The sequence below is a fragment of the Botrytis deweyae genome, assembly GCF_014898535.1.
Source record: "Botrytis deweyae strain B1 chromosome Unknown BDEW_049, whole genome shotgun sequence".
NCBI classification, from domain to species: Eukaryota; Fungi; Ascomycota; class Leotiomycetes; order Helotiales; family Sclerotiniaceae; genus Botrytis; species Botrytis deweyae.
The window spans coordinates 176426-197374 of NW_024066256.1; the positions used below are offsets into that span (position 1 = coordinate 176426).

General features: G+C 41.9%; 5 protein-coding genes across 5 annotated transcripts; 2 read left to right on the plus strand and 3 right to left on the minus strand.

Annotated features, from left to right (window-relative positions):
• Positions 1-911: 911 nt before the first annotated feature.
• On the minus strand, positions 912-1917 carry EAE98_011537 (uncharacterized protein; the record flags this gene model as incomplete). The annotated part of the gene is made up of 4 exons (XM_038959159.1): positions 912-1331; positions 1415-1583; positions 1715-1793; positions 1884-1917. 4 exons carry the CDS (start codon positions 1915-1917, stop codon positions 912-914), a joined length of 702 nt encoding a protein of 233 aa, XP_038804513.1.
• Positions 1918-2183: 266 nt separating this feature from the next.
• On the plus strand, positions 2184-3700 carry EAE98_011538 (uncharacterized protein). Its single transcript, XM_038959160.1, has 2 exons — positions 2184-2402; positions 2452-3700. Exons 1-2 carry the CDS (start codon positions 2312-2314, stop codon positions 3303-3305), a joined length of 945 nt encoding a protein of 314 aa, XP_038804514.1. The 5' UTR covers positions 2184-2311; the 3' UTR covers positions 3306-3700.
• Positions 3701-5549: 1849 nt separating this feature from the next.
• EAE98_011539 (uncharacterized protein) lies at positions 5550-7857 on the minus strand (the record flags this gene model as incomplete). Its single annotated transcript, XM_038959161.1, has 2 exons — positions 7377-7857; positions 5550-7307 (listed from the first exon to the last, which is right to left on the minus strand). The coding sequence occupies exons 1-2, from the start codon at positions 7551-7553 to the stop codon at positions 5550-5552; spliced, it is 1935 nt and encodes a 644-aa protein (XP_038804515.1). The 5' UTR covers positions 7554-7857.
• A 988-nt stretch (positions 7858-8845) lies between these two features.
• Positions 8846-11674, minus strand: EAE98_011540 (uncharacterized protein; the record flags this gene model as incomplete). Its single annotated transcript, XM_038959162.1, has 4 exons — positions 8846-8893; positions 8943-9343; positions 9398-10454; positions 10610-11674. The coding sequence occupies 4 exons, from the start codon at positions 11672-11674 to the stop codon at positions 8846-8848; spliced, it is 2571 nt and encodes an 856-aa protein (XP_038804516.1).
• Positions 11675-18991: 7317 nt separating this feature from the next.
• On the plus strand, positions 18992-20105 carry EAE98_011541 (uncharacterized protein; the record flags this gene model as incomplete). Its single annotated transcript, XM_038959163.1, has 2 exons — positions 18992-19332; positions 19385-20105. 2 exons carry the CDS (start codon positions 18992-18994, stop codon positions 20103-20105), a joined length of 1062 nt encoding a protein of 353 aa, XP_038804517.1.
• Between the last annotated feature and the right edge of the window lie 844 nt (positions 20106-20949).

Consider the following 20949-nt stretch of genomic DNA (forward strand, 5'->3'; position numbering starts at 1 on the left):
TCAACCACCACGCTTTGTAAATATTCGGCAGCAGGAAACTTTTCTCTCTTGCTTCAAAATGAGATATCCACGATTTGTATATATCATCGGAATAAGATGAAATCCAGTGGGAAAAAAACATGATTGATGAAGGAAAAGGAAGCAGATTTTTTGAGGGAAAGAAGAGAAGGTTGAAGATACTCACTACCGATCTTTATTATATACAGTAGTTTCCATGCGGCTTAAAAGCTTATCTCGATTAAAGACTGGTACCTTTTTGGACCCCTTCTTTTGAGAAAGTATGGGGAAAACATGTGAGGTCTCGTGTCTTGGTGTCACGTGATTGAGATCATCCGAGTCATAAGTGCGGGCTGAGGACTTTGCATCGTTCTAACATTGATCTAACAAAGTATGTGGAATGGATACTTGAATTTGTGGATTGTCCAGACTTTTCATATTCTCATAGCATTCATTTTCACTCGTTTAGGGTTATTGAAGTCAAGAATCTACCTAGGTATTCATTTGCTGGAGATGTGGTTCTCATGGTTAGACGTGCATAAAATTCCAATCAGCTCTAGTAGAGCACTGGTATACGCAGAACTTTTATATTTACAGTACAGATTCTTTTCTCTTTAATAGTTCTGTGTTTTTCTGAGTACGTTTATATAGTAGACTCTATGCTTCCCATTATGCTCTATGGAGAATCATAATCTTAATATCGTTCTTGTTTTATATTGCTACTCATGTCAAAATCGAGGAGTAAATGTATACATTCTTTAGAAAATAGCATAGCTTAAGAAGTTAGAACTCATAAACAGCCATAATCTGCACCCGCTTCCTTCCCTTCCCTTATAATGTCACAATTTCACAATTCCATTCTTTCATTCTCCCCACAGCTTAACCCCTATTCTCTCCTCCTCCTCCATCTTCCCTCACAACTTCGCCTTCCCTTCCCCAACCACCTTCTCCCCCCTCACAATTTCCAAGTCCCTAAATTCCACCCCCAAAAACCTCCACATGAAATGAAACCTATCACTCCCAAAAAACGGTTCTTCCTTTCCCTCTGCATTCCTCACCCACATCCACGGCGCCCCAAATGCTCCTTTCTCCAACGCATCTTTCGTATTCCCCAACAGCTTATCCTTCCACTCTTTCTCTGTTGCTTTCTGCATGATTTCCTCTACTTCTTTTTCATCGAATGTTCCTAATCCATTCAAGAATTCTTTAAAGATCTCCGGAATCGTGATGTTCTTCTGTGGAGGAACCCACAAAGCATTAAAGATCTCTAACCATGTTTTTTCAAAGACCTCTACAGAGTAGCGAGACTTGATAAAGCAAAGAGCTCTTTGATTCTTCATCCAACGTTCAACATCAGCTCCAAGTTCTCCCATATCCATCCATTCATTCATTGAGAAACGAGGAATCAAAAACCTACAAGAAGCGTGACCGGTGGGAAAAACTCCGACGGCTGTAAATTTGGTAATCCATGATACTCAATCGTCCTTGCAGAATCAAATTTACCATAGTTCGCCTTTGCAGGAAGAGTCCATGGTGGTTTATTCCCCGAGCCATGATTTATACCCCCGAGGAAGACGGGGATGAGACTTTTGAGGTGGGTTTGGTGTTAGATTTCATTCTCAAATATGTATATATGTATGTATGTATGTATGTATGTATGTATGTATGTATGTATGTATGTATGTATACATCATAAAACAAATGAAAGCAAACTCACTCAATCGTAACATCGTGAGAAAGTAGAATTTCCCGATTCTTGCGAAGATGAACTAAAGCTGCGTAGCTATAGAATGAAGCTTTGATAAAGGGGCTTGAATTAGCACGGCATCATAATGTGGAGATAGAACATGGGGAAAGCTTAAGGAAACAATTTTAGATAGACTTACAGCAATCGAGATAACAATCTATATGACCCGGCATGATGAAGATATTAAAGTTCCGATTGCAATGAAAGTAACAAAATGTCGTGATTTTCGAGATATTAATATAACTACCTACCTACATATACGTTCAAGTAGGTAGTGGTTAACTTTGCCGCTCCGCTCCAACTTTCATGTGCCTCGGCTTAGGAAACTCGACCCCGGAATTCTTGATCACTAAACATATACACATACATACCTAGTACATACACACATGCATCATTCCATCTCTTACTACGACTCGGACAAACAAACTTCCTCATTGATCACTAAACCATAACTTCTCACAAGTTCTGAGATATGTATTCTCGAATATATATTGTTCCCAATGATGGACTGAATACCTTGATTTCCATTCAATCAAAATTTCCAATTCATAGGCAATTAAATCCAACATGCCATCTCAAAAGGTAGCTCTCGTAATCGGCGCATCTCGAGGAATCGGTCGTCAAATCGCTATTGATCTCGCAAAGAACGGATATGCAGGTAAATCATCATCCCAACTCCCTCCTAATCCCCTCACTAACCAACCTAGTAATCGTATCGGCCAAATCCACCAGCGACGCCTCTACCACCCATCCTTTCCCCCCAAATCCCAATTCATCCGCCTCAACCATCTCCACCGTCTGTCGAGAGATTCTCGAAGCCGGATTCACCGCTACCGCCATCCCCTGCGATGTTCGCTCCCACGCCTCCATCTCCTCTCTCATATCCCAGACCATTTCCACCTACGGACGCATCGACGTACTAATCTACAATTCCGGCGCTATCTACCATTCCTCCGTGCTTACCACCCCTCTATCCCGATACATGCTCATGGAATCCATCAACCCCAATGGTCTCTACGCCACCATCCAATCCTGCATTCCTCACTGGAAAGCCCAAGATTGGAACGCCCGAATCGTCGTCATCTGTCCACCCATCTACTCCCGATTTTTCCGCGGCAAAACAGCCTACGCAATGGGAAAAGTAGGAATGAGTGTTCTAGTCCAAGGTCTCGGTATGGATTTCTCCCGCATGGGATCATCGGGTCAGAATATGGCGATTACCGGTCTCTGGCCCGCGGTTGCCATTGAATCTGCAGCGACTGCGCATTTTTCTTCCGCAGATGAGGATTTGAGACATCCGAGTATATTTTCTGATGCGATCTTATCGATTGTGAAAGCAAAGACTGAGGATGTAAATGGGAGTTTGTTGTTAGATGAGGATTACTTGAGAGAGCATGATGGAGTGAGCGATTTTAGTAAATATGCTTTAGTTCCCGGGACTACCCCGAGGAGGATCATGCCGATGAAGTTTCCGGATTTGAGAGTTGAGGAGCAGGATGATGAGGGGGTGAGAATGGATAGTGCGAAGAAAGAAGAGAGTGGAAAGTTGAGTAAACTATGAGGGGTTGATGTAGTAGATCAAGTCAGATCTATACTTGCTTCCATTACCAGATACCTTATTTCAGTTAGGGTGATAAATGACTGTCAGATCATATGGGTCAATTGCATTCCAATTTTAAATGTTATATCATAACAATCTTAACAATCTTGGATTATATAACTAATTCTATCCAAAGATTATGTATGGACAAGGGAATTCATTCAAGGGAATTCACTTCAAAGGATTCACTTCAATACAAAGGCAACTGTATTAAGGTTATTAGGCGAAAGCGAAGGAGACTAGCTCTTTCAGTAGTGCCTATATAAGGCCTACTATTTCCCTCATTTAGCTAGCTCCTTAGATTGAATACAAATAGATATTTAGGGGCCTACACATAGTGGGAACCACGTCTTCCGTATCTCTCTCAAACCAACAGATTAAAACCAAAAAGACTCAGATTATATAAAAGTACAATTATACAATACACCAATTAACACCAAGTAATCAACTCTACCAGAAGAAATAAAGTCACATCATCCATCACAACATAACCATCACACCAAATCCCCACCTGCATCCCCAACATTCAGTTCCTCAAACATCTTAAATCTCCTAGAATATCACTCACTAAATCCCATAACCAATTCGAACCTTCAGAAAGCATCAACTCAATCTCGTACCTGCCACTGCTTTCTCTAGCATCCATCCATCCATCCATTTATTCTCATCACACTTTCTCCCACATCTCCCATCACAATTATAATCACAATCACATAGAATATAATAATTACATACCTATCTTATATATCCAAAAAAAACACCATTCAGAAACTCCTCTTCTATCTCTTCCCATTATCAACCCAAATCAATATACGTTCTATACTATATCTCTATTTCTATTCTATTCTATTTCTATTTCTATTTCTATTTCTATTTCTATTTCATTTCTATTTCTATTTCTATTTCTATTTCTATTTCTATTTCTATTTCTATTTCTATTTCTATTTCTATTTCTATTTCTATACCCATACCCATACCCATACCCATACAAAAACCCATCCATCTCCTCTCCCTCTCATCTCCTATATATCTCCGGACCCAATCTAATTCAATCCTTATTACATCTCTCTCATCTCTCCAACTCTCCAATTCACCAAAATCTCCCACACTATCTATCATACTACTCTATCCCCCACATCTCAATCCTAATCTAAAATCTATACATACAAGTTTTATCACCCTCTCTTTATAATAATCATTATTATCTCAATTCTCTACTCATCCCAATATATCTCAACATTATATCTCTCTATAATCCCATTCAATTCTTTTTAATACTTGATAAATATAGCCTCTCTTATTTCACAACCTTCATCTTATAATCATCATTCTATAACCTTCTCTCTCATCCCTCTCCCCTCTCCCCTCCTTTCCTCGCTTACTTACTTTTTAACCGAGTTATCTAAAATTCCAAAATTCCAAAAACCTATAATTCTAGCATAGCATTAAACAAAACATTAAACATTATATCATTACAATAATATCGACCTCAACCTTAATAAAAACATAAACACAAATATAAGCATAAACCCTCACCTAAACCTAAATCTTAACCTAAATCTTAACCTAAACCTAGATTATTTACTCCTCCTCTCCTCCTCTCCTCCTCTCCTCCCGAGGTCACTCAAGTTAATTCAAGTCAAGTCAAGTTTATTCTTATCTTCATCTATCTATCTATTAAATTAAAATCGAGGAGAATTTCAAAGCTCAAGAGAAGAGGGAAATAAAAGTAGAAGTAGAGAAATTAGAGATAGAGAAATTATATATATATCTATTATCTATTGTTTATTATCAATTATTAATTATCAATCATCTATAATAAATCAATTAAAATCCATCTATCTAGATCTTCACTTATTCCAAAATATATATAATATAATATACATCTAAACTAAACTAAAATAAAGTAAAAGATTAGATGAAATTAGATTAATACTTGATCTCTTCTCTCCTCTTCTCTTCTCTTCTTTTCTCTCCTCCCCTCTTCCCCCCTCTTCTCTTCTCATTCATGTCTATCATTCTATTTACTTATTCGTTTATTTGCTTATTTATTTATCCATTTACAAATCTACCTATCATCTATCAACCTCTCTAATAATTGTAGTTGAATATCAAGTAATCATGCTATACTATGTATGTAATATCTATATGCGCCTGCCCTGCTATGCTACATACATCCACCCACCTAATTCCACAAAGTGAAGTTTATCCACAAACCAAGCCATCTTTTGGTACTTCCACCGTTTCCGTTTCCGTTTCCCCTTTCTTCTCCCCCTCCCCCTCACCCACAACCTGGACTTCAATCTTTCCTTCCTCCTCAGAACCAACCCCATTAACACCCTTCTCCTCCACCTTCTCCTCCACCTTCTCCTCCACCTTCTCCTCCACCTTCTCCTCCACCTTCTCCTCCACCTTCTCCTCCACCTTCTCCTCCACCTTCTCCTCCACCTTCTCCTCCACCTTCTCCTCCACCTTCTCCGCCACCTTCTCCCCCTCCCCCTCTCCCTTTCCATTCTCCTTCCCACCCCTCTCCTTCCTACTCAACGTCAAACTCCCCTTCGCCAACGCCTCCATAGGCAATGGTCTCACATAAGCCTGTACCACCCACCATGGCCTCTTACATCTCCTCACCGTTTCCAAACTACTTTCTTCAAACTGCACTTCCCCATTCCCTTCTCCATCACCATTTGTTCCTCCCCTCCCATTCGCCCCCTTCCCACCCCCTTTCATTTTCTCCTCTCTTTCCTTTTCCGCTTTCTCAACCTCTTCTCTATAACTCTCCCCGTTAGTCCTCTCATACTCTAGAATTCCCTCTTTGACAACCTTCTCCGTCATTTGAAGAACATTTTCAAAAGCTTTTATATCCCCCGCTCTACTTTTCGCCAATGCATCTCTGATCGCATGATGTTTCGAAACCAAGGGTCTAAGAAGTTTAAAACAATGTGGTTGCATGGCCACCAAACTAGGACTTGTAGTCCTCTCCTTCTTTTCACTCTTTTGTTTCTTTCTCGGTGGGCCCTCTTCCTCTTCTTCCTCTACTTCTTCCTTCATTTCTTCTGGTGGATCCGAAGATATAAACAGTGGTTTTCTCTCCGGCGGCGATACTTGCAAAACGTATTTATAGATAATGTCCAAATATCTCCTCAACACAGCATCCATTCTCCAACCCCCCATCTTTCCATCCAAACTCCTCCAATACTCTCTTCCTTCCTCTCCTGGAGCTGGCGCATCCGAAAAAATCGTTGGATCATACAAATTTCCCTCCGCGCTCATTACACCATCCGCACCTGTCGCTTTCAAACACTCATCGATATCTTCCCTCGCCAGAATATTTCCATTCACAAAAAGAACCACCTCCTTGGGTAAACTCTCCCTCAAAAACCTCAACATCTCCCAATCTGCCAGCCCAGTTTTGTGACCCTTCATCTCCCTCGTTCTTCCATGTACCGTCAAAATACTCGCTCCAGCACTAATCACCATCTTTGCATAATCCAGCGTCTTTTCCCTCGTATCCAATATCCTAATTTTCGCCGTAACAGGCACATCCAATTCCTTATGTAATGTATTGATCAATCTAAAAATCAATCCCTGATCCTCCTGCAAGAATGCGCCATATTTTCCTCTCCTCGCGATTCCCTGCGGACATCCTAGATTCAAATCCACAGCATCACAAAACGGCGCTACATACTTCGCTCCCTCAAGTAACTCTTTCTCATCATTCGCGCAGAATTGTACAAAAAGAGGTCTATCGAAAGCCGGATTTCCATCGAGAAATAGCTCCTCCTTTGGGGTATTCGAAGATGAACCCAGCTGAGAAACAAGCGAGCTTTTCATCGGTTGAAAGTGCGCATCGCGGAACTTTGGAGTTTCAGAAAACATGCGCGCATGAAACATAGGTGAGTATGCCAGAAGGGATTTGTTGGTTTCAGGAGACATAAAAGAGCGGGAGAGCATGCGCCAGGCCTAGAAGGATTCAGAGTCAGTATGCTAAAGACGGAGAAGAGAGGTGTGTCGGGTGCTTTGCGAACATACAAATTCAGATTGATCGACCATTGGCGCGAGTATGAATTTAGGACTACCGATACTTTCATAAAAAGCACGACCATGAAGTTTCTTAGCTACATTGCTGGAGCCGTTTGCAACCTTCTCGGATACAATGGCATCTGGAAGTGCAGTCTCAACGACTGGCAAACCGTTTGAAGCAGACATGATTCCTCGAATTTGAAAGGGTAGAAATTGGCGGGTTCCAGCCCTCAGCCTCGAATGAATGCGATTGATGATAGTAGCCACTATTTATATCGGATCAATCAAGAATGCAGTGATCAATGCATAAAACTTGTCAGAAAGGGTTGAACTTGGTTAATTGTTTAAGCAAAAAAGTTTTAGCGGGGCGAATATAAAACGTTATAAACACAAGGCTGCAGACGATAATGCAAGGCTACATTTTTTTGTCTGTATGGAAGCCACCCCCCTGAAACTACACATCTGAATATCATGGGATGAACCCACATCCAAGCTTGAAGTGTCAAGGGAAAACTCTTTAACTGCCGGATGGATCAAGTTTCTATCAGATCCAATCGATGCAGTTTCTTCTAGGATCAGGATTGTATCCAAGCTTTTATGTTGACGTGTGCATTCAAGATCTAGAATTTTCAAGGTCCATTGTGAAATTTTAGATTCATCGAGAAATCTAGAACCCCTACTGTGATATTTAGAACACAAAATTTGGTTTCAGACTTCACGCGATTCATGCATATCCATACCACAATCTTCACGCAGATTTTTCTACTTCACAGTCGTACTCACTCATAGATTCGTTCTAGACTTTTTGAACTGGCAACGATTGCTTGTATTGTATCATTTGATTACGTAGAATATGCCTTCCCCATTTCTCCCCTATCTTTCCCCCATTCTCAAACATAATAACAGACGCTGAAGTACGACGATGAGGTGACGACGAATATAAAATAGACCCTGACCGACCAATGAAGAAAACGAAAATTAGACCATGACATTGCCCGAAGTGCAGATCTCAAAAACCCTAGAGATCAAACAAACCCACAGAAACCAACCGAGATCGAAACTTTTGGAGTACGAGTTTGTACTGTCATCCTTGATAGCTAGGAGAAACAAATTACCAGCCTATTGGACAATTGAAACTCTTCTCTTTCTTTCACATCTTCGGAAAGCTTCACAGCACAACATCTTTCATTTCCCAAACTTCTACCGTCGCCCCCCTTAGTACCCCTAATATATCCTCCCTCATCTTCTTCAACATTTATGCTCGAAAAGAGATGGCCAACACCAGTCTATGAAATAATATTGTTTTCGATCAAATCGCTCAGATGTGAATGAACTCCTGTACACCAATAATGCGAAAGACCGCTTTAACGCCCTAAAAGTCTTGAGTGTATGCGTAACTACACAGTTGCCTGCAGTAGCAGAAGAGCTTTGTAAGTCTCGTAACTTGTTTTTAAACAAATAGAATAATCGTGGTTTCATTAGAAGAAGTGTGTATAGATCTTAGAATTCTCATGAACCTCCATTTCCTGTTTTTGATTAGTGTGTGTTCAAAAGGTTGAATGATGAATGACGTACCATTTTGAAAGTATTAAGCTCTTCCTTAATTTGTTGGGCGAGCATTGGAGTGAGTCGATTGCAGGTTGCAATTTCACCCCTGCGGTCGTACTCTTGACTTGGCCAAGTGTCGTGAAATTGTATCCGAGGACTGAAAGTAGCGTTTCTTTTAATGGTACCTGAAGGTGTTCCAGGAACACTCTTTGAATCTCCTCCCCTGAATCTGAGCGCAGACATGAAGTAATCCTCTCCTCCTAAAGTGACCTCTTGTTTATGCACTTGGTCATCATTTGGTGTACTGGGGGCAGACGAATTCGGTGAATCGTTGTTGACATTGGGGATTTGGGGTAAGTTGAAGTTTGCTGCTCTTCCATCTACTGGAAGGATTACCGGTGACGAATTACCAGAACCAGTACCAGAGCCTAATATCCACGTGATTAGTAAATCATTCATAGATTTGGTCATGAGCAACCTACGTTTGAGGATTCCCTTCTTGACAGCGGCCAATACTTCAGCACGCTCCTTCTCACCACCAACAATACTTCTTCTATTTGCAGAGTTCTCAGTATTGGCACTGCCTAGACGGTCTGTGGACGCTGAACTGATAGCTGCAGCATCGAGAGAGTTTCTTTCTAGTCTAGGAAATCCTGTTCCGCCAGAAGCAGCATCGGCCGCATTCGCGTTCACATTGACCTTCTCTCTCTCTGCCTCAACGTTAACCATCGAGACCTGTGCTTGACTAGCTTCAGGCACAGCTGCATCAGCTGCAGGTACACCAATGACAGACTTTGGTCTAAAGAGGCCGACGAGAGATCTTGTTGACTTCTTCATTCCCTTACCCATCTTTCGAATCATTACAGAGGCGGAAGAAGCAGTCGATGAAATGGATAAGTTATCGGTCGAACCAGTGAAGAAATTGCCTTGCCCAGAGTAAATATTCGATCCGATACCAGCAGCTTCTTGTTGCTGAGCAATCTTATCTTGTTCTGCTTCTTGCTCATGTTGATATTTTTCCCTTCGTAACTTGGAACGATCCAAAGCATCATTGCCACTCCTGCTCACGAGATGGTTTTCGGCAGATGCCTTTCTTAACTCAGCAGCAGAGCCAAAAGAGAATGCCCTCCTCAATCTCGATGTCTTACTCTTCTTTCCTTCCTTATCGTTTAATGCAGCCAATTGCTGTGCAGCAGGGCTGATAGCATTTGAACTCGTTGCAGGCTGTGCGTTTGTAGATTTGGATTGAGCTGGTTGTAGTGCTGCATTGACGGCTGAAGCAAACGAGTCCTTGGACTTAGACGCCGACGAATCGGCACCCATCGTCACCGGCTTCGATAAAGGAGATGGGCTAGAAAGTCTTTTCGCGGCATCGGTCGAGGATGCACGAACTGGAATGTTCACAAGTCGTGGCTGATCATTCTTGGAAATTGCTTGATCTTTACCATTGAAGGCGTTCGAATTTGCGACGGAAGAAGTCGAAGAATGAGCGGGGCTTCCAGTTGCCATTGATACACTTGTTGCTTCTCGCTTGTCCGACTGAAATAAGTTAGTGTGCTGCCGATTTTAGTGCTACATCAATATGATTGGTGTGGGTTAAATTGCGGTGACGCCGTATGCACGATAAAGTCCCGTGAACCATGAGTGGGGGGAGTGAGGACTTGATCCAAAAAGAAAACAACTTGAAGACTTACCGAGTTCGGGCGTGAGTGACCGCTACGAGTGGACTTGATGCTATCGGTACTATCATTCCGTCCATGAGAAGTTGCTGGGCGTACCGTAACAACTGGTGAACTTCGCAAGGGGTGTTGCCCGTGTTGCTCAGGCGGCTGATCAATACGACCACTAGCGCTGTTCACTGGCCTTGACCCCTGCTGTAAAATTCCAGGGCTGGGACTAGCGTTGATGTTATCGTGAGCATCGATTGTATGTATGCTTCGACGTCGATATCTCTTTGCCTGTTCCGAGGTAGTACGCTGATTCAACTGCAAATCATCAGCAGTTGCACTTGGTTGATTTTGTTGTGGCATCTGCAAGTTGAGTGCTTGGCTGTTGACAGCTTGTGTACTGGCACCATAAAATTGCATGACATTTGGCATCGTTGAGACTGAAGAGCTCGAAACACCAGCCTGGCTACTGTTCGATGAATCGGCACGGCGAATTGCAGGGCGACGATAGCGATCAGGGACGGGTTTTGCTGGGGACGCCATAGGAGGAGCTAAAGTTTGATTGTGCGACGTGATGATGGTGGAATGTGGGCGGGGAGTTCTTGTTGCAATTCGAGCTGTGGAGGTGATGGCCGAATCATCTCTTGTTCCTGACCTTTGAGAAAGTTCTGATGATGAGGATGAAGATGTGGTTGATACAGATAGAGCAGCAGGGTATCGTGAGCGATTTGGAGCAGTCGTCGAGCCCCCTTGCAAGGTAGGGACTATGGGGGCTGATGCTGTTCTCTGTTGTTCTGGCCTTGATTGAGACCCATTTGGTGTTTGTTGAGCTCCTATCGACATGCCGGGTGAAGTAGTGAATGCATATGGTGCAATCGGGGCCATCGAACTATGACCGCGGTAACTTGATATCGCCATATTGTTGTTGTTCAAGCCATGAAAGTTGTTTCGTTGTTGAGGGTTGATAGAATATTGATGATATGCCGCTTGATTTTGCGAAGGTTGTAGAGTGCCAGAGGCAGAGGATGGTCGAGTTTGAAGCATAGTGACCGTAGTTGTCTGTTGTGGTAACGTCTGAACAAGAGCTGCCATGCTGTGACTTGGCTGATTTTCGAGGTTGTTGTGAAGCAAACAGCTATGATGCCATCTACAAGAAAAGGATCGTACTCAATATAATTTTCAAGTGAGTAGAGTTTGGAAAGGACTATGATGAATGGAATGTCAGCAAATCAAAATAATCTCCATTTCGATATGAAGCGGAGGTACAAAGCTTTGGCAAGAAGGTTACACGCGCGTTCTTGAAGGGAGATGGAGTGAATTGGCGTCAACGAACCTTCAATGAAAAGTAGAAGTCTTGATGTAGTTGCTAGACAAATGAACAATTATTATGAGAGTTGTGTTTGTTTGAAGGATGAAAAGTCAAGTCGAATTAACGGTTGACCTTTTCTCAAAGTTTATTGAGGTGATGAAAGGGTTTCTGGTTTCTGAATCGAAGAAGGAGGTAGGGAGGTCGCCGGCGGCCAGATATTTGGTGGAAGTGGAATCGGATCTTCTCTTTCTCTCGCGCGTCCTAGGCAGAAAACACTTTTACCGTGAATTCTTGTTGACGCCTGTTTTTGTTTATAATTCTATTGTAGCATTGTATGATAAGCTGATGAATGATACGATGATTGAGGCTAAAAGAGAATCATCTGCCAACCTCAACAAGTATATGATGCTATTATCTGTGCCGAAACAAGATTCCTCTCCTTTCCTGAGTTTGAATTGATTCGGCGTTGGTTGCTGGAGCTGCGGGAAATTTCCAGGAATGAATAGAAGAATGCTTTTCGTTTCACCGGGCGATTGAGGGTGCAAAATTCAAAGAAAATAAATAGAAACGAAAGACAACAAATAAAAAGATAGAAAAGACCAAGGAGAATGCTGTAAATGGTGACTTTCGAATGAGAAATGATTGAAGTTTGTGAGATGGATGGAATGGGAAGAAAATGGGAGGGGGATTTGTGATGGGCCCCAAAAACAGCGACAGTGAGTGAGGAGGATGGGGATTTGGGGTGGTAGACTGGACTGGGTGGTAGTTAGGACATGGATTTATTACATTTATTACATTTACATTTATTTACCTTCACATTTATTACATTATTTACAACTCCAACGGATGATTATTTACCGTGACTCCACTTTGGATGTCTCCTTTGAGTTAGATCGCAAGGATGAGAACCTTTAACCATTCTGAACGGAAGGAACACTGGAGAAAATATAACCCTTCGTGGCTTAGCCTCAAACCTTTTTCATAAATTAATGCACCCTCTCGCCACTTGGATAACCAATCATATGATGAATGGTCTCGATATCTGACGCTATTCCCTCTTCTGGCCTTAGTCTAATTGAAGTAACCCATTTTGAAGTCCAATGATATCCAGGGGTAAATTTGAATTCAAATTCCATGCTCATGTTATGTATGTTATGTATGTTCTCTTGCTAGGTATTAGGCCTATCTCTCCTCGTATGCGCGTTTCCCTCATCTATCTATCTACCAGGTGCTCACTCCTGAGTCCTGAAGCAGGTCGAAGGTCGAAGGTCGAAGGTCGAAGGGTCGAAGTCCTCCGAAGAGGTAATTTTATCACAACGTCAAACGAATGCTGGTTAAATATAGAAGATGTTGGTTACTCACTCCACTGCATATAGGTAGGTACCTGTCCTGTGTAATCGATATGGATGGCCGATTACGAGTATAAAGTCATCCGGAACAAGCTTTCAGATCTCCCAGAGAAGGATGATGAATGGCTTATCACGTGGGGATTGCTAGGAATCATTCTTACTCCCATCCGGTGAGGTGAGCATTCAATATCTCGAGATTCGATACTGCAGTGGCTAGTCTTCTTGGGAGCTTGGCAGAGCGATGAGAGGGAAATTCAAAAGTTCTGGGGTTCACAGGAGGAATTCATTATATAGATATTAAAGAATGATCAGAACATTTCTACTCACGCATCATGCTCATTGCAACGCAAGGAAAATACGGACAATAGCTTCTACATACAATATCTTCTATATAGTACTTCGGTACATGTCACTCACCACAACCACAACAGGTACACGATCAGCGAGCACCAACATCAATTTACATCAACACTTGCACTTGCACTTGCACTTCCACTTGCACTCACACTCACACTCACACTCACCCTCACACGAATACCTCTTCCTCATCCTACCATGGACACAGGAAGCGTCTCGTACCACGGTAAAATGAGTTCCTCTCATATCCAGAGTACAGACAGACACAGAGTGTAGGAATTAACTTTTAATTCCCTTTCTCCATATCATTTCACCAGATTCACATCTAAGATGGTTCTGTTTCGCCCAGGAAAGTGGAACTTCGCAGCATATGGATTCAAATTCATTTATTTTTAGAGTGTCTTGCTCCCCTCCCTTGTAAATTGCAAAGGTAATCTTCTGTTCCATCGTGTTCTTTGTGCAAAGTAGACGCCTTCGATCATTGATCTTTTCCTTTGCCAAGATCATCATGATGAGATGTGCCTGAAAGGATTGTGTTCGAGCCAAACGGCGGTTCTATTAGACGTTTTATCATATTTGAGCGTTTACATTATGACATCTGTTGGTGCCAGAGCTTTTTGGAAGAAGGAATATACTCTTCTCACCCCACGTTTCCGCCTTTTCACGAGCCTCTTCTTATTGATCCCAGTCATCCAAATCAAAGAATCGAAGAAAATCAAAAAAAGTTGAGCATGTCCATATTTTACACCAATTGGTTTGAATATCGTCAAGACTCCCCGACTACATGTTTAGCTGTAGTGATCGCTAACATTCAAGACTGTTCTGTTGAGGGAACACGGATGAACTTGCCGCCTCTCAGATGAAAGGTTCTCATCTTATGAAATCTCGGGTTCACACTCTTTCTTGGTCAGCACACAAGGTATCTATCATATCATGCATACCTCACTCATGCCATAAGAAGTGAGATGCAGATTCAGCCAGTCTGGTGGCGTTCAATTTTTTTTTTACCGAAGTCTGGAGATGCAGAGACTCAAGACTCAGGAGTTGGGTGAAGATTCATGAGTGGTCAACGGTCGCAGATCCACAAAGCATAATTATGATTTTTGACTTTCCATGCGTGAATATGTTACATGGAGTGGCATCTCTCAAAGCTTGGAAGGACGTTTGCTTTTGAAACGCTGCAACATCATCACCATACATCTCTCAACGCGTGTAAAGGCATCGAATGAATATCCTACAGGCTACAGGCAGGCACCTTTCCCCTCCACCGATCGTATGGGTCTCATCTATGTGAACTTCCCAGTCGCGGCTTTTACACTACTTCAAACTGTATTCACAGCTTTCGACCTGCATCTAGTGCTAGTGAGTGATGATATAACCTTCTCATTCTTGCGTACTGTGGTGGAGCTTTGAGTTGCGATGAACCAAGCATCATAAGAGTGTCACATGTATTTCACATGTTCACTTGGACTTGTCCCGTCTGTTGTGTCGATCTCTTTGATATACATACACATACACATACACACACACATACACACATACACACACAGCAACATGGATTTGGCATCTCGAAATTGAATGAATTAGGAGACCGCGAATAGCGGTTGTTCCAATATTTCGAGTGAACGGAGGTACATACCGGTACTTCCAAATAAATGAAATTCATAATCGACACCGACAGGCCGATCACACTTATGCTCGCTTTAACTTAAATGGCTGAGATGCATAGAATGTCTCTAATGCATTGACGCTGCCAGCATATCACGGACCAAGCTTGGTCAAAATAAGATACAACTCAACCCCTGTTTTGCTTCGTACAGAGATACATTAACTGTCTAGGTGCATTTTCGATGGCGAGATTGAGATTTGAAGGAGAGGCCACTACTTTATTATTCATCGAGAAGTAGAGTTGCAATGTGATTATCTGGGTGAAGATTGCGAGGGATTTGATGTATTGTGATTCAATCCAGAAGATGGTGCAGTTTTCCTTTTCACCGCTCATCCAACCTCTCTGTCCATGATCGATCTCGTTGTGTGCTGAATGCGGAGGTCAACCCATCCTTGACGATCATTGGTAGCCTCATCGATTGTTTATGTCTGGATATGCATCTCCCAGCAAGGATGTGCGAGGATGTTGTGGATGATTTCTCGTATGCTGGATTTTCTTTTATCGAGAAATGTGAGTTCGGGGTTCAACGAGTACGAGGCAAACTAGGCACTGGGAAGGGAAGTGTGGAACTTTGAACTTTGGACTTTGGACTTTGGACTTTGAACTTTCTCCGGAAGAGAGTGAGTGAGTGTGTGTGTATTGTGTGTGTATGTACCTATGTATGTATCTATGTATGCATGTATTATGTATGTATGTACCTATGTACCTATGTACATCCTAACCAAGATCTTCATGGCTTCATTCTCCAAACGATATGATTGATCGAAAAGATTTCCATGCTGCTCTCTCATTGTCCCATCCATGATCCATCCAAGTGAATTTTCAAAATAAGGACTGCCAACCAAACTATCGACACCACAGTGACCACACCCTGAATTGGTGTCGCAATAATTATTCCGATCGCATGGTTGTGGTTATGATTATCGAAAAACTCTCTTTCACAGATTCACGGATTGCAGCGAGGGATGACAGAAGGGAAGATGGTGGTAAATATATATATACATATATATGGAAATGTGGACAATCGAATATAGGGGTTTTTTGGAGCCGCAAAAAAAACATGATAGCAGGAAGATCTATCTCATCTATGATCTATCTCATCTATCTCATCGACCTTCAAGGAATATCCTTCGATATCCATTGATATTCCATTCATCTCCATTCAAACACTTAAACCTCACAGCTTTCATTCTCTCATCCACAATTTCCAGACATGTATGCAAGGACAACCCATACATATTCCTCGTTTCCATCCATTTGAATCTTGCCCACTCACCTGAATCTCCAATTCAAATTTAAAAAAGAAGCAAAGAAAGAAAGACCTGAAACAAATTCACGATGGCATCAATCAAGATGATCAAACCCGGATGCTGGCAATGAATGATACGATCCTCCTTCCAGAATCCATACTCTCCAATGAGTCTCCATCCATCCCATTCCGCACTTTTATTGTGCACCATCCAAACATCGTCTCCATAGACCTCGGCAGTATGGAGGACTTCCAATCATGATCCAACATCTCACGGAACCCAGTACAACCTCATTCGAACCCTTCACACCCTTCACAAATGTTTCCGCACCAGAGACCCAAGAGACCCAAGAGACCCAACAAATTAATACATTGGTCCATATATTCACATTCACCTGCATACTGAGGTGCGCAGGAACATGTACGCTGAGGACACGTCATGTTTGTCTATTGCTGTGATCTCCTACACTTACTGCACGATAATCATTGCAGGAACATAACCAGAATCCAGATACTCTCCCGGTGACTCAGCATGCACGCCAGGGACAAAATTAATCTCATTGGATTTCCCTCGCAAAGTTTCTGGGGGTTCGATGCAGACTGGAATGCAGACTTTCCAAGAACTCAAAGGATGTCACACCATCATCATTTACCGTACTCTCCTCTTCAATCGGAACTATTCTGCTACCATTAGTTAGTTCAACGCCGCCGGTCGGCCGGTCCAGTTCATTGGGTCGATACTTTGGTCGTGTTTGTTTGTCTATAGATTATGCAGGCCGGAATAGCCTCAGTTTAGTGCCATGTCGCGAAGATTGACCTCTTAGAGTGAGGAGAGGAAGGGAAATCAAAATAAACAAGCATCAATCCCACCCACATCTTACACCTTACACGCTTATTATACATGTAGCTCCCAGGCCATACAACATTATATGACGATCCTTTTCGTCCAATTGACCAATCAGAAATCCAAGAAGCTACTGTAAATATTTTCCAATTGTTAGATCCCTAGTCAAAAACGTCCACTACCTCGTTGTCGCCTCGTATCTAGGAGCTGGTGGAGTATCGATCGTACTCGATATGGTTTTTACCCCTCACAACTTCACACCGAATGCTCGAGGTTCATCCCGTCTCTTGTTGGATATACTTACATGATACCTTCTTATCTAGCCATAGTACGCATATCGGCAGACAGGCTTGCTATTGTTTTTTTTGGTTTTTTTTTTTGAGTTTTTCAATATCTGGAGAGCTCAACAAGGTATTCTTATTCTTATACAGCGAACGGACTCTTATCCCACTCTTTAGCAACCCCCAAGGGCCAAATGATACAAGTATCCAATATTGGATTCCCGCCTTTATATCAGCTTGTTTCTACTTCAGATAACCGAAATCATCATTACCGTCAATATAGCCGCAATAACCATCTCATTAGACTCGATAATTGAAATATAACAATCGAGGAGATAAATGTCTCCAACGTTTGATGAACATTCGATCCTGATAAGCAAATCTATGAGCGCCAACATCGTGCACGAGAAACGAAGATGATAATCATGAAAAACTTTACCCCAGATATTATTTCTATATCTGATGCAAACCCCCTTGTTCACATCACTTGGTCAAGCCATCAAGGAGTCAAAGACCCTGAAGTGATGGCTGACATCCTGTGCGTCGTCTGTTTACTGTCATGTCAATAATTAATATTGAGTGGATACACGCTATGACGATATTTACAATATATTGTTTGATAGTGAGAGTGATTTCAATTTGCGCATCTTCATTGGAAATCAAGAGATCAATCTATCAATCGCTCGAGCCCAAGAGAGATGATACCGCGAAATCTAATTCTAATCCACAGGAGCTTTCTCTCCACCCTGTACGGGATGTGTCCAGTATGCACATACATAGCATAGTACAGTACAGTACAGTACATAGTATAAAGAAGAGCCCTTTACCCCATCAATCGAACCCTGGAATAGGGGCAAAGGGGAGCTGCTTATGCCAGGAATCCTGACTGTTCAACGTTGGCACTGAACTCTTTTGGGTTTGGGATGCAGGAAGATGGCATGTAAGATGAGGGGCTCCGAACCTGTTCGCGCTTACATGCATTGCATATCTGAGACTTCAACAGAATGTGATGATTGTAATTACATGAGGAAGTACTTTCTTGAAAATATTCTTCTGCGGCACAGCAGTGAGTGAGTGAGTGAGTGATTCAAACTCTTGAATATCTATATCTAATTGTTGTGGGTGTGGTAATATGCTCCGCGAGCTGTGATCTTAGTAAAATGAAGCCAGACGAACTTGAATTTTCACGTGACAGTCGATGAGTATTGATAAATGCACACCCCAAGTACACTAGACGAGTGAGCACAAGGTTATTGATTTCGACATGTGAATTCTCAGCCTTGCGAATCCTCGCGCGTCAACCTCGACAAACTTGAGTACATTACAATCTCACACGTCAATCAAATTCAACATGCCGCCCGAACTCATCCCATCAGATGAAGAATACGCATCATCAGAAGATGAGGACTTTGCACCAGATACTGCTCCAGCACAAGATGAATCCTCAGAGTCAGAAGCTGAAGATGAGGATTCAACAGCTGTCACGAGTAAATCCAAGAAAAAGACTACGAAAAGAAAGAGAGGCGATGATGAGGAAGCGGAAGATGCGGGGTTTGAAAATTCGGGTGATGAAGCTATTATTGAGAAAGGCTTGAAGAGGCGGAAGAAGAAGAGTAGGAAGGGTGGGAAAGAAGAGGAAGATGAGGGTGGTGAGGGAGGTTTAGTTAAGACGAGGAGTATGCGCGCTCAAGAGTATGTTTATCGCTCATCATTTGCAAATCTTGTTACTGATGAGCATCTATAGAAAAGTTGAGAAGAAACCCCTGGCAGATACAAAAGCCGCAACAGTAGATGTAGACGCCTTATGGGCAACCATGATATCCGGCAAACCCATCTCATCCAGTACCACCGAACCTAAACCCTCCTCGCAAACCGCAAACACATCTACAAGTCCAAGTGATGGAAGAAAATCTCCAGAACTCCATGGAGGATCCAGAGACCGCAGTAATTTCAACGACGGACCTGATTCAATGGTTATGATAAAACGCACCTACAATTTCGCCGGAAAAGTCATCACGGAACAAAAACTCGTTCCCAAAGATTCCGCAGAAGCAAAACTCTTTCTCGCATCTCAAGAATCTGCTGCGGGGAAAGGAGAGGGAGGAAAAGAAGAAGAACTCTTCGTCAAACCCAAACGCGGTCTCAAGAAAGCTCGACGCTCAATCTTTGAACCGGTGGTGGAAAATCCCATGCCGCAAAGAACGGATCTATATTTTGGACAAGCGGCCGTAGCGAGGAATTTGACCAATAGTGCGGGTGCGATGGGTAAAGAGGCGAAGAAATTAAATACGGTAGAGAAGAGTGCGATGGATTGGGCTGGGTTTGTGGATAAAGAGGGTTATAAGGATGAATTGGATGCAGCTGGGAAGAAGAAGGGAGCATATGGAGAGAGACAAGCTTTCTTGGCGAGAGTGGAAGCCAAGAAGGTGGAGGATGAGAGGAGGGCGAGAGGATTACCTGTTTAAAGATGAGTGTATTTTTTTCTTTCCACAACGCTGATTTTGGAGTTTGGGATCTGAGGCGTTATGGTATCATGATTGGATTCAGACGAATCCAGGGTTGGGCAAGTTAGATTGATTGATGCTCTAATGGTCGTGGGATACGTCGATCTGATACATTGAATGTGATTTATCTATCTCTCCTCGTTGTGGGAATTTTCTCTTGGAATTCCTTCAATATCATATAAAAACATATATTATTATATTGTTTTTATATAAAAACAATAAGTATATTATATATCGAGTATTATATATCGAATATTATATATAGAATCTTATATATCGAGTATTATATATCGAGTTTTATATATCGAATATTATATATCGAGTATTATATATCGAGTATTATATCGAGTATTATATATCGAGTATTATATATCGAGTATTATTTACCTATCTACTCATCTCCTTACCTACCTACCCACTCATCTATTATTAGGTATCTAATAGTATTCATCACTTTATAATTCATTACTTTATAATAAACATATCCGCAGCCGTCCAACATCCTAACATCCCAACATCCCATCCAGCTTTTATAGAAAAATTATATAGTATAGTAGTATATATAGTACAAGACTACTCTACTCGACTTACTGAATACCACGCAGAAAGTCGAAAAGAAATTCTTCAGACATATCTATCGAATCGAATCGAATCAAATCAAATCAAATCAAATCGAATATCAAGAAATATATTCTCAGTATTTACAAGCAAGCCTATGAATAATCCATTCATTCATCCATTCATTCATTCAATCATTCCTTCCTTCCCCCTCTTCTATTCACAATCAAATTTAACCTAACCTAAC

What these genes read in the sequence shown, in the direction of transcription:
- EAE98_011538 (XM_038959160.1), top strand. Translation starts at nt 2,312, where the DNA reads ATGCCATCTCAAAAGGTAGCTCTCGTAATCGGCGCATCTCGAGGAATC. An exon ending in CGCAAAGAACGGATATGCAG is followed by an intron (nt 2,403 to 2,451) that starts GTAAATCATCAT and finishes TAACCAACCTAG; the next exon opens with TAATCGTATCGGCCAAATCC.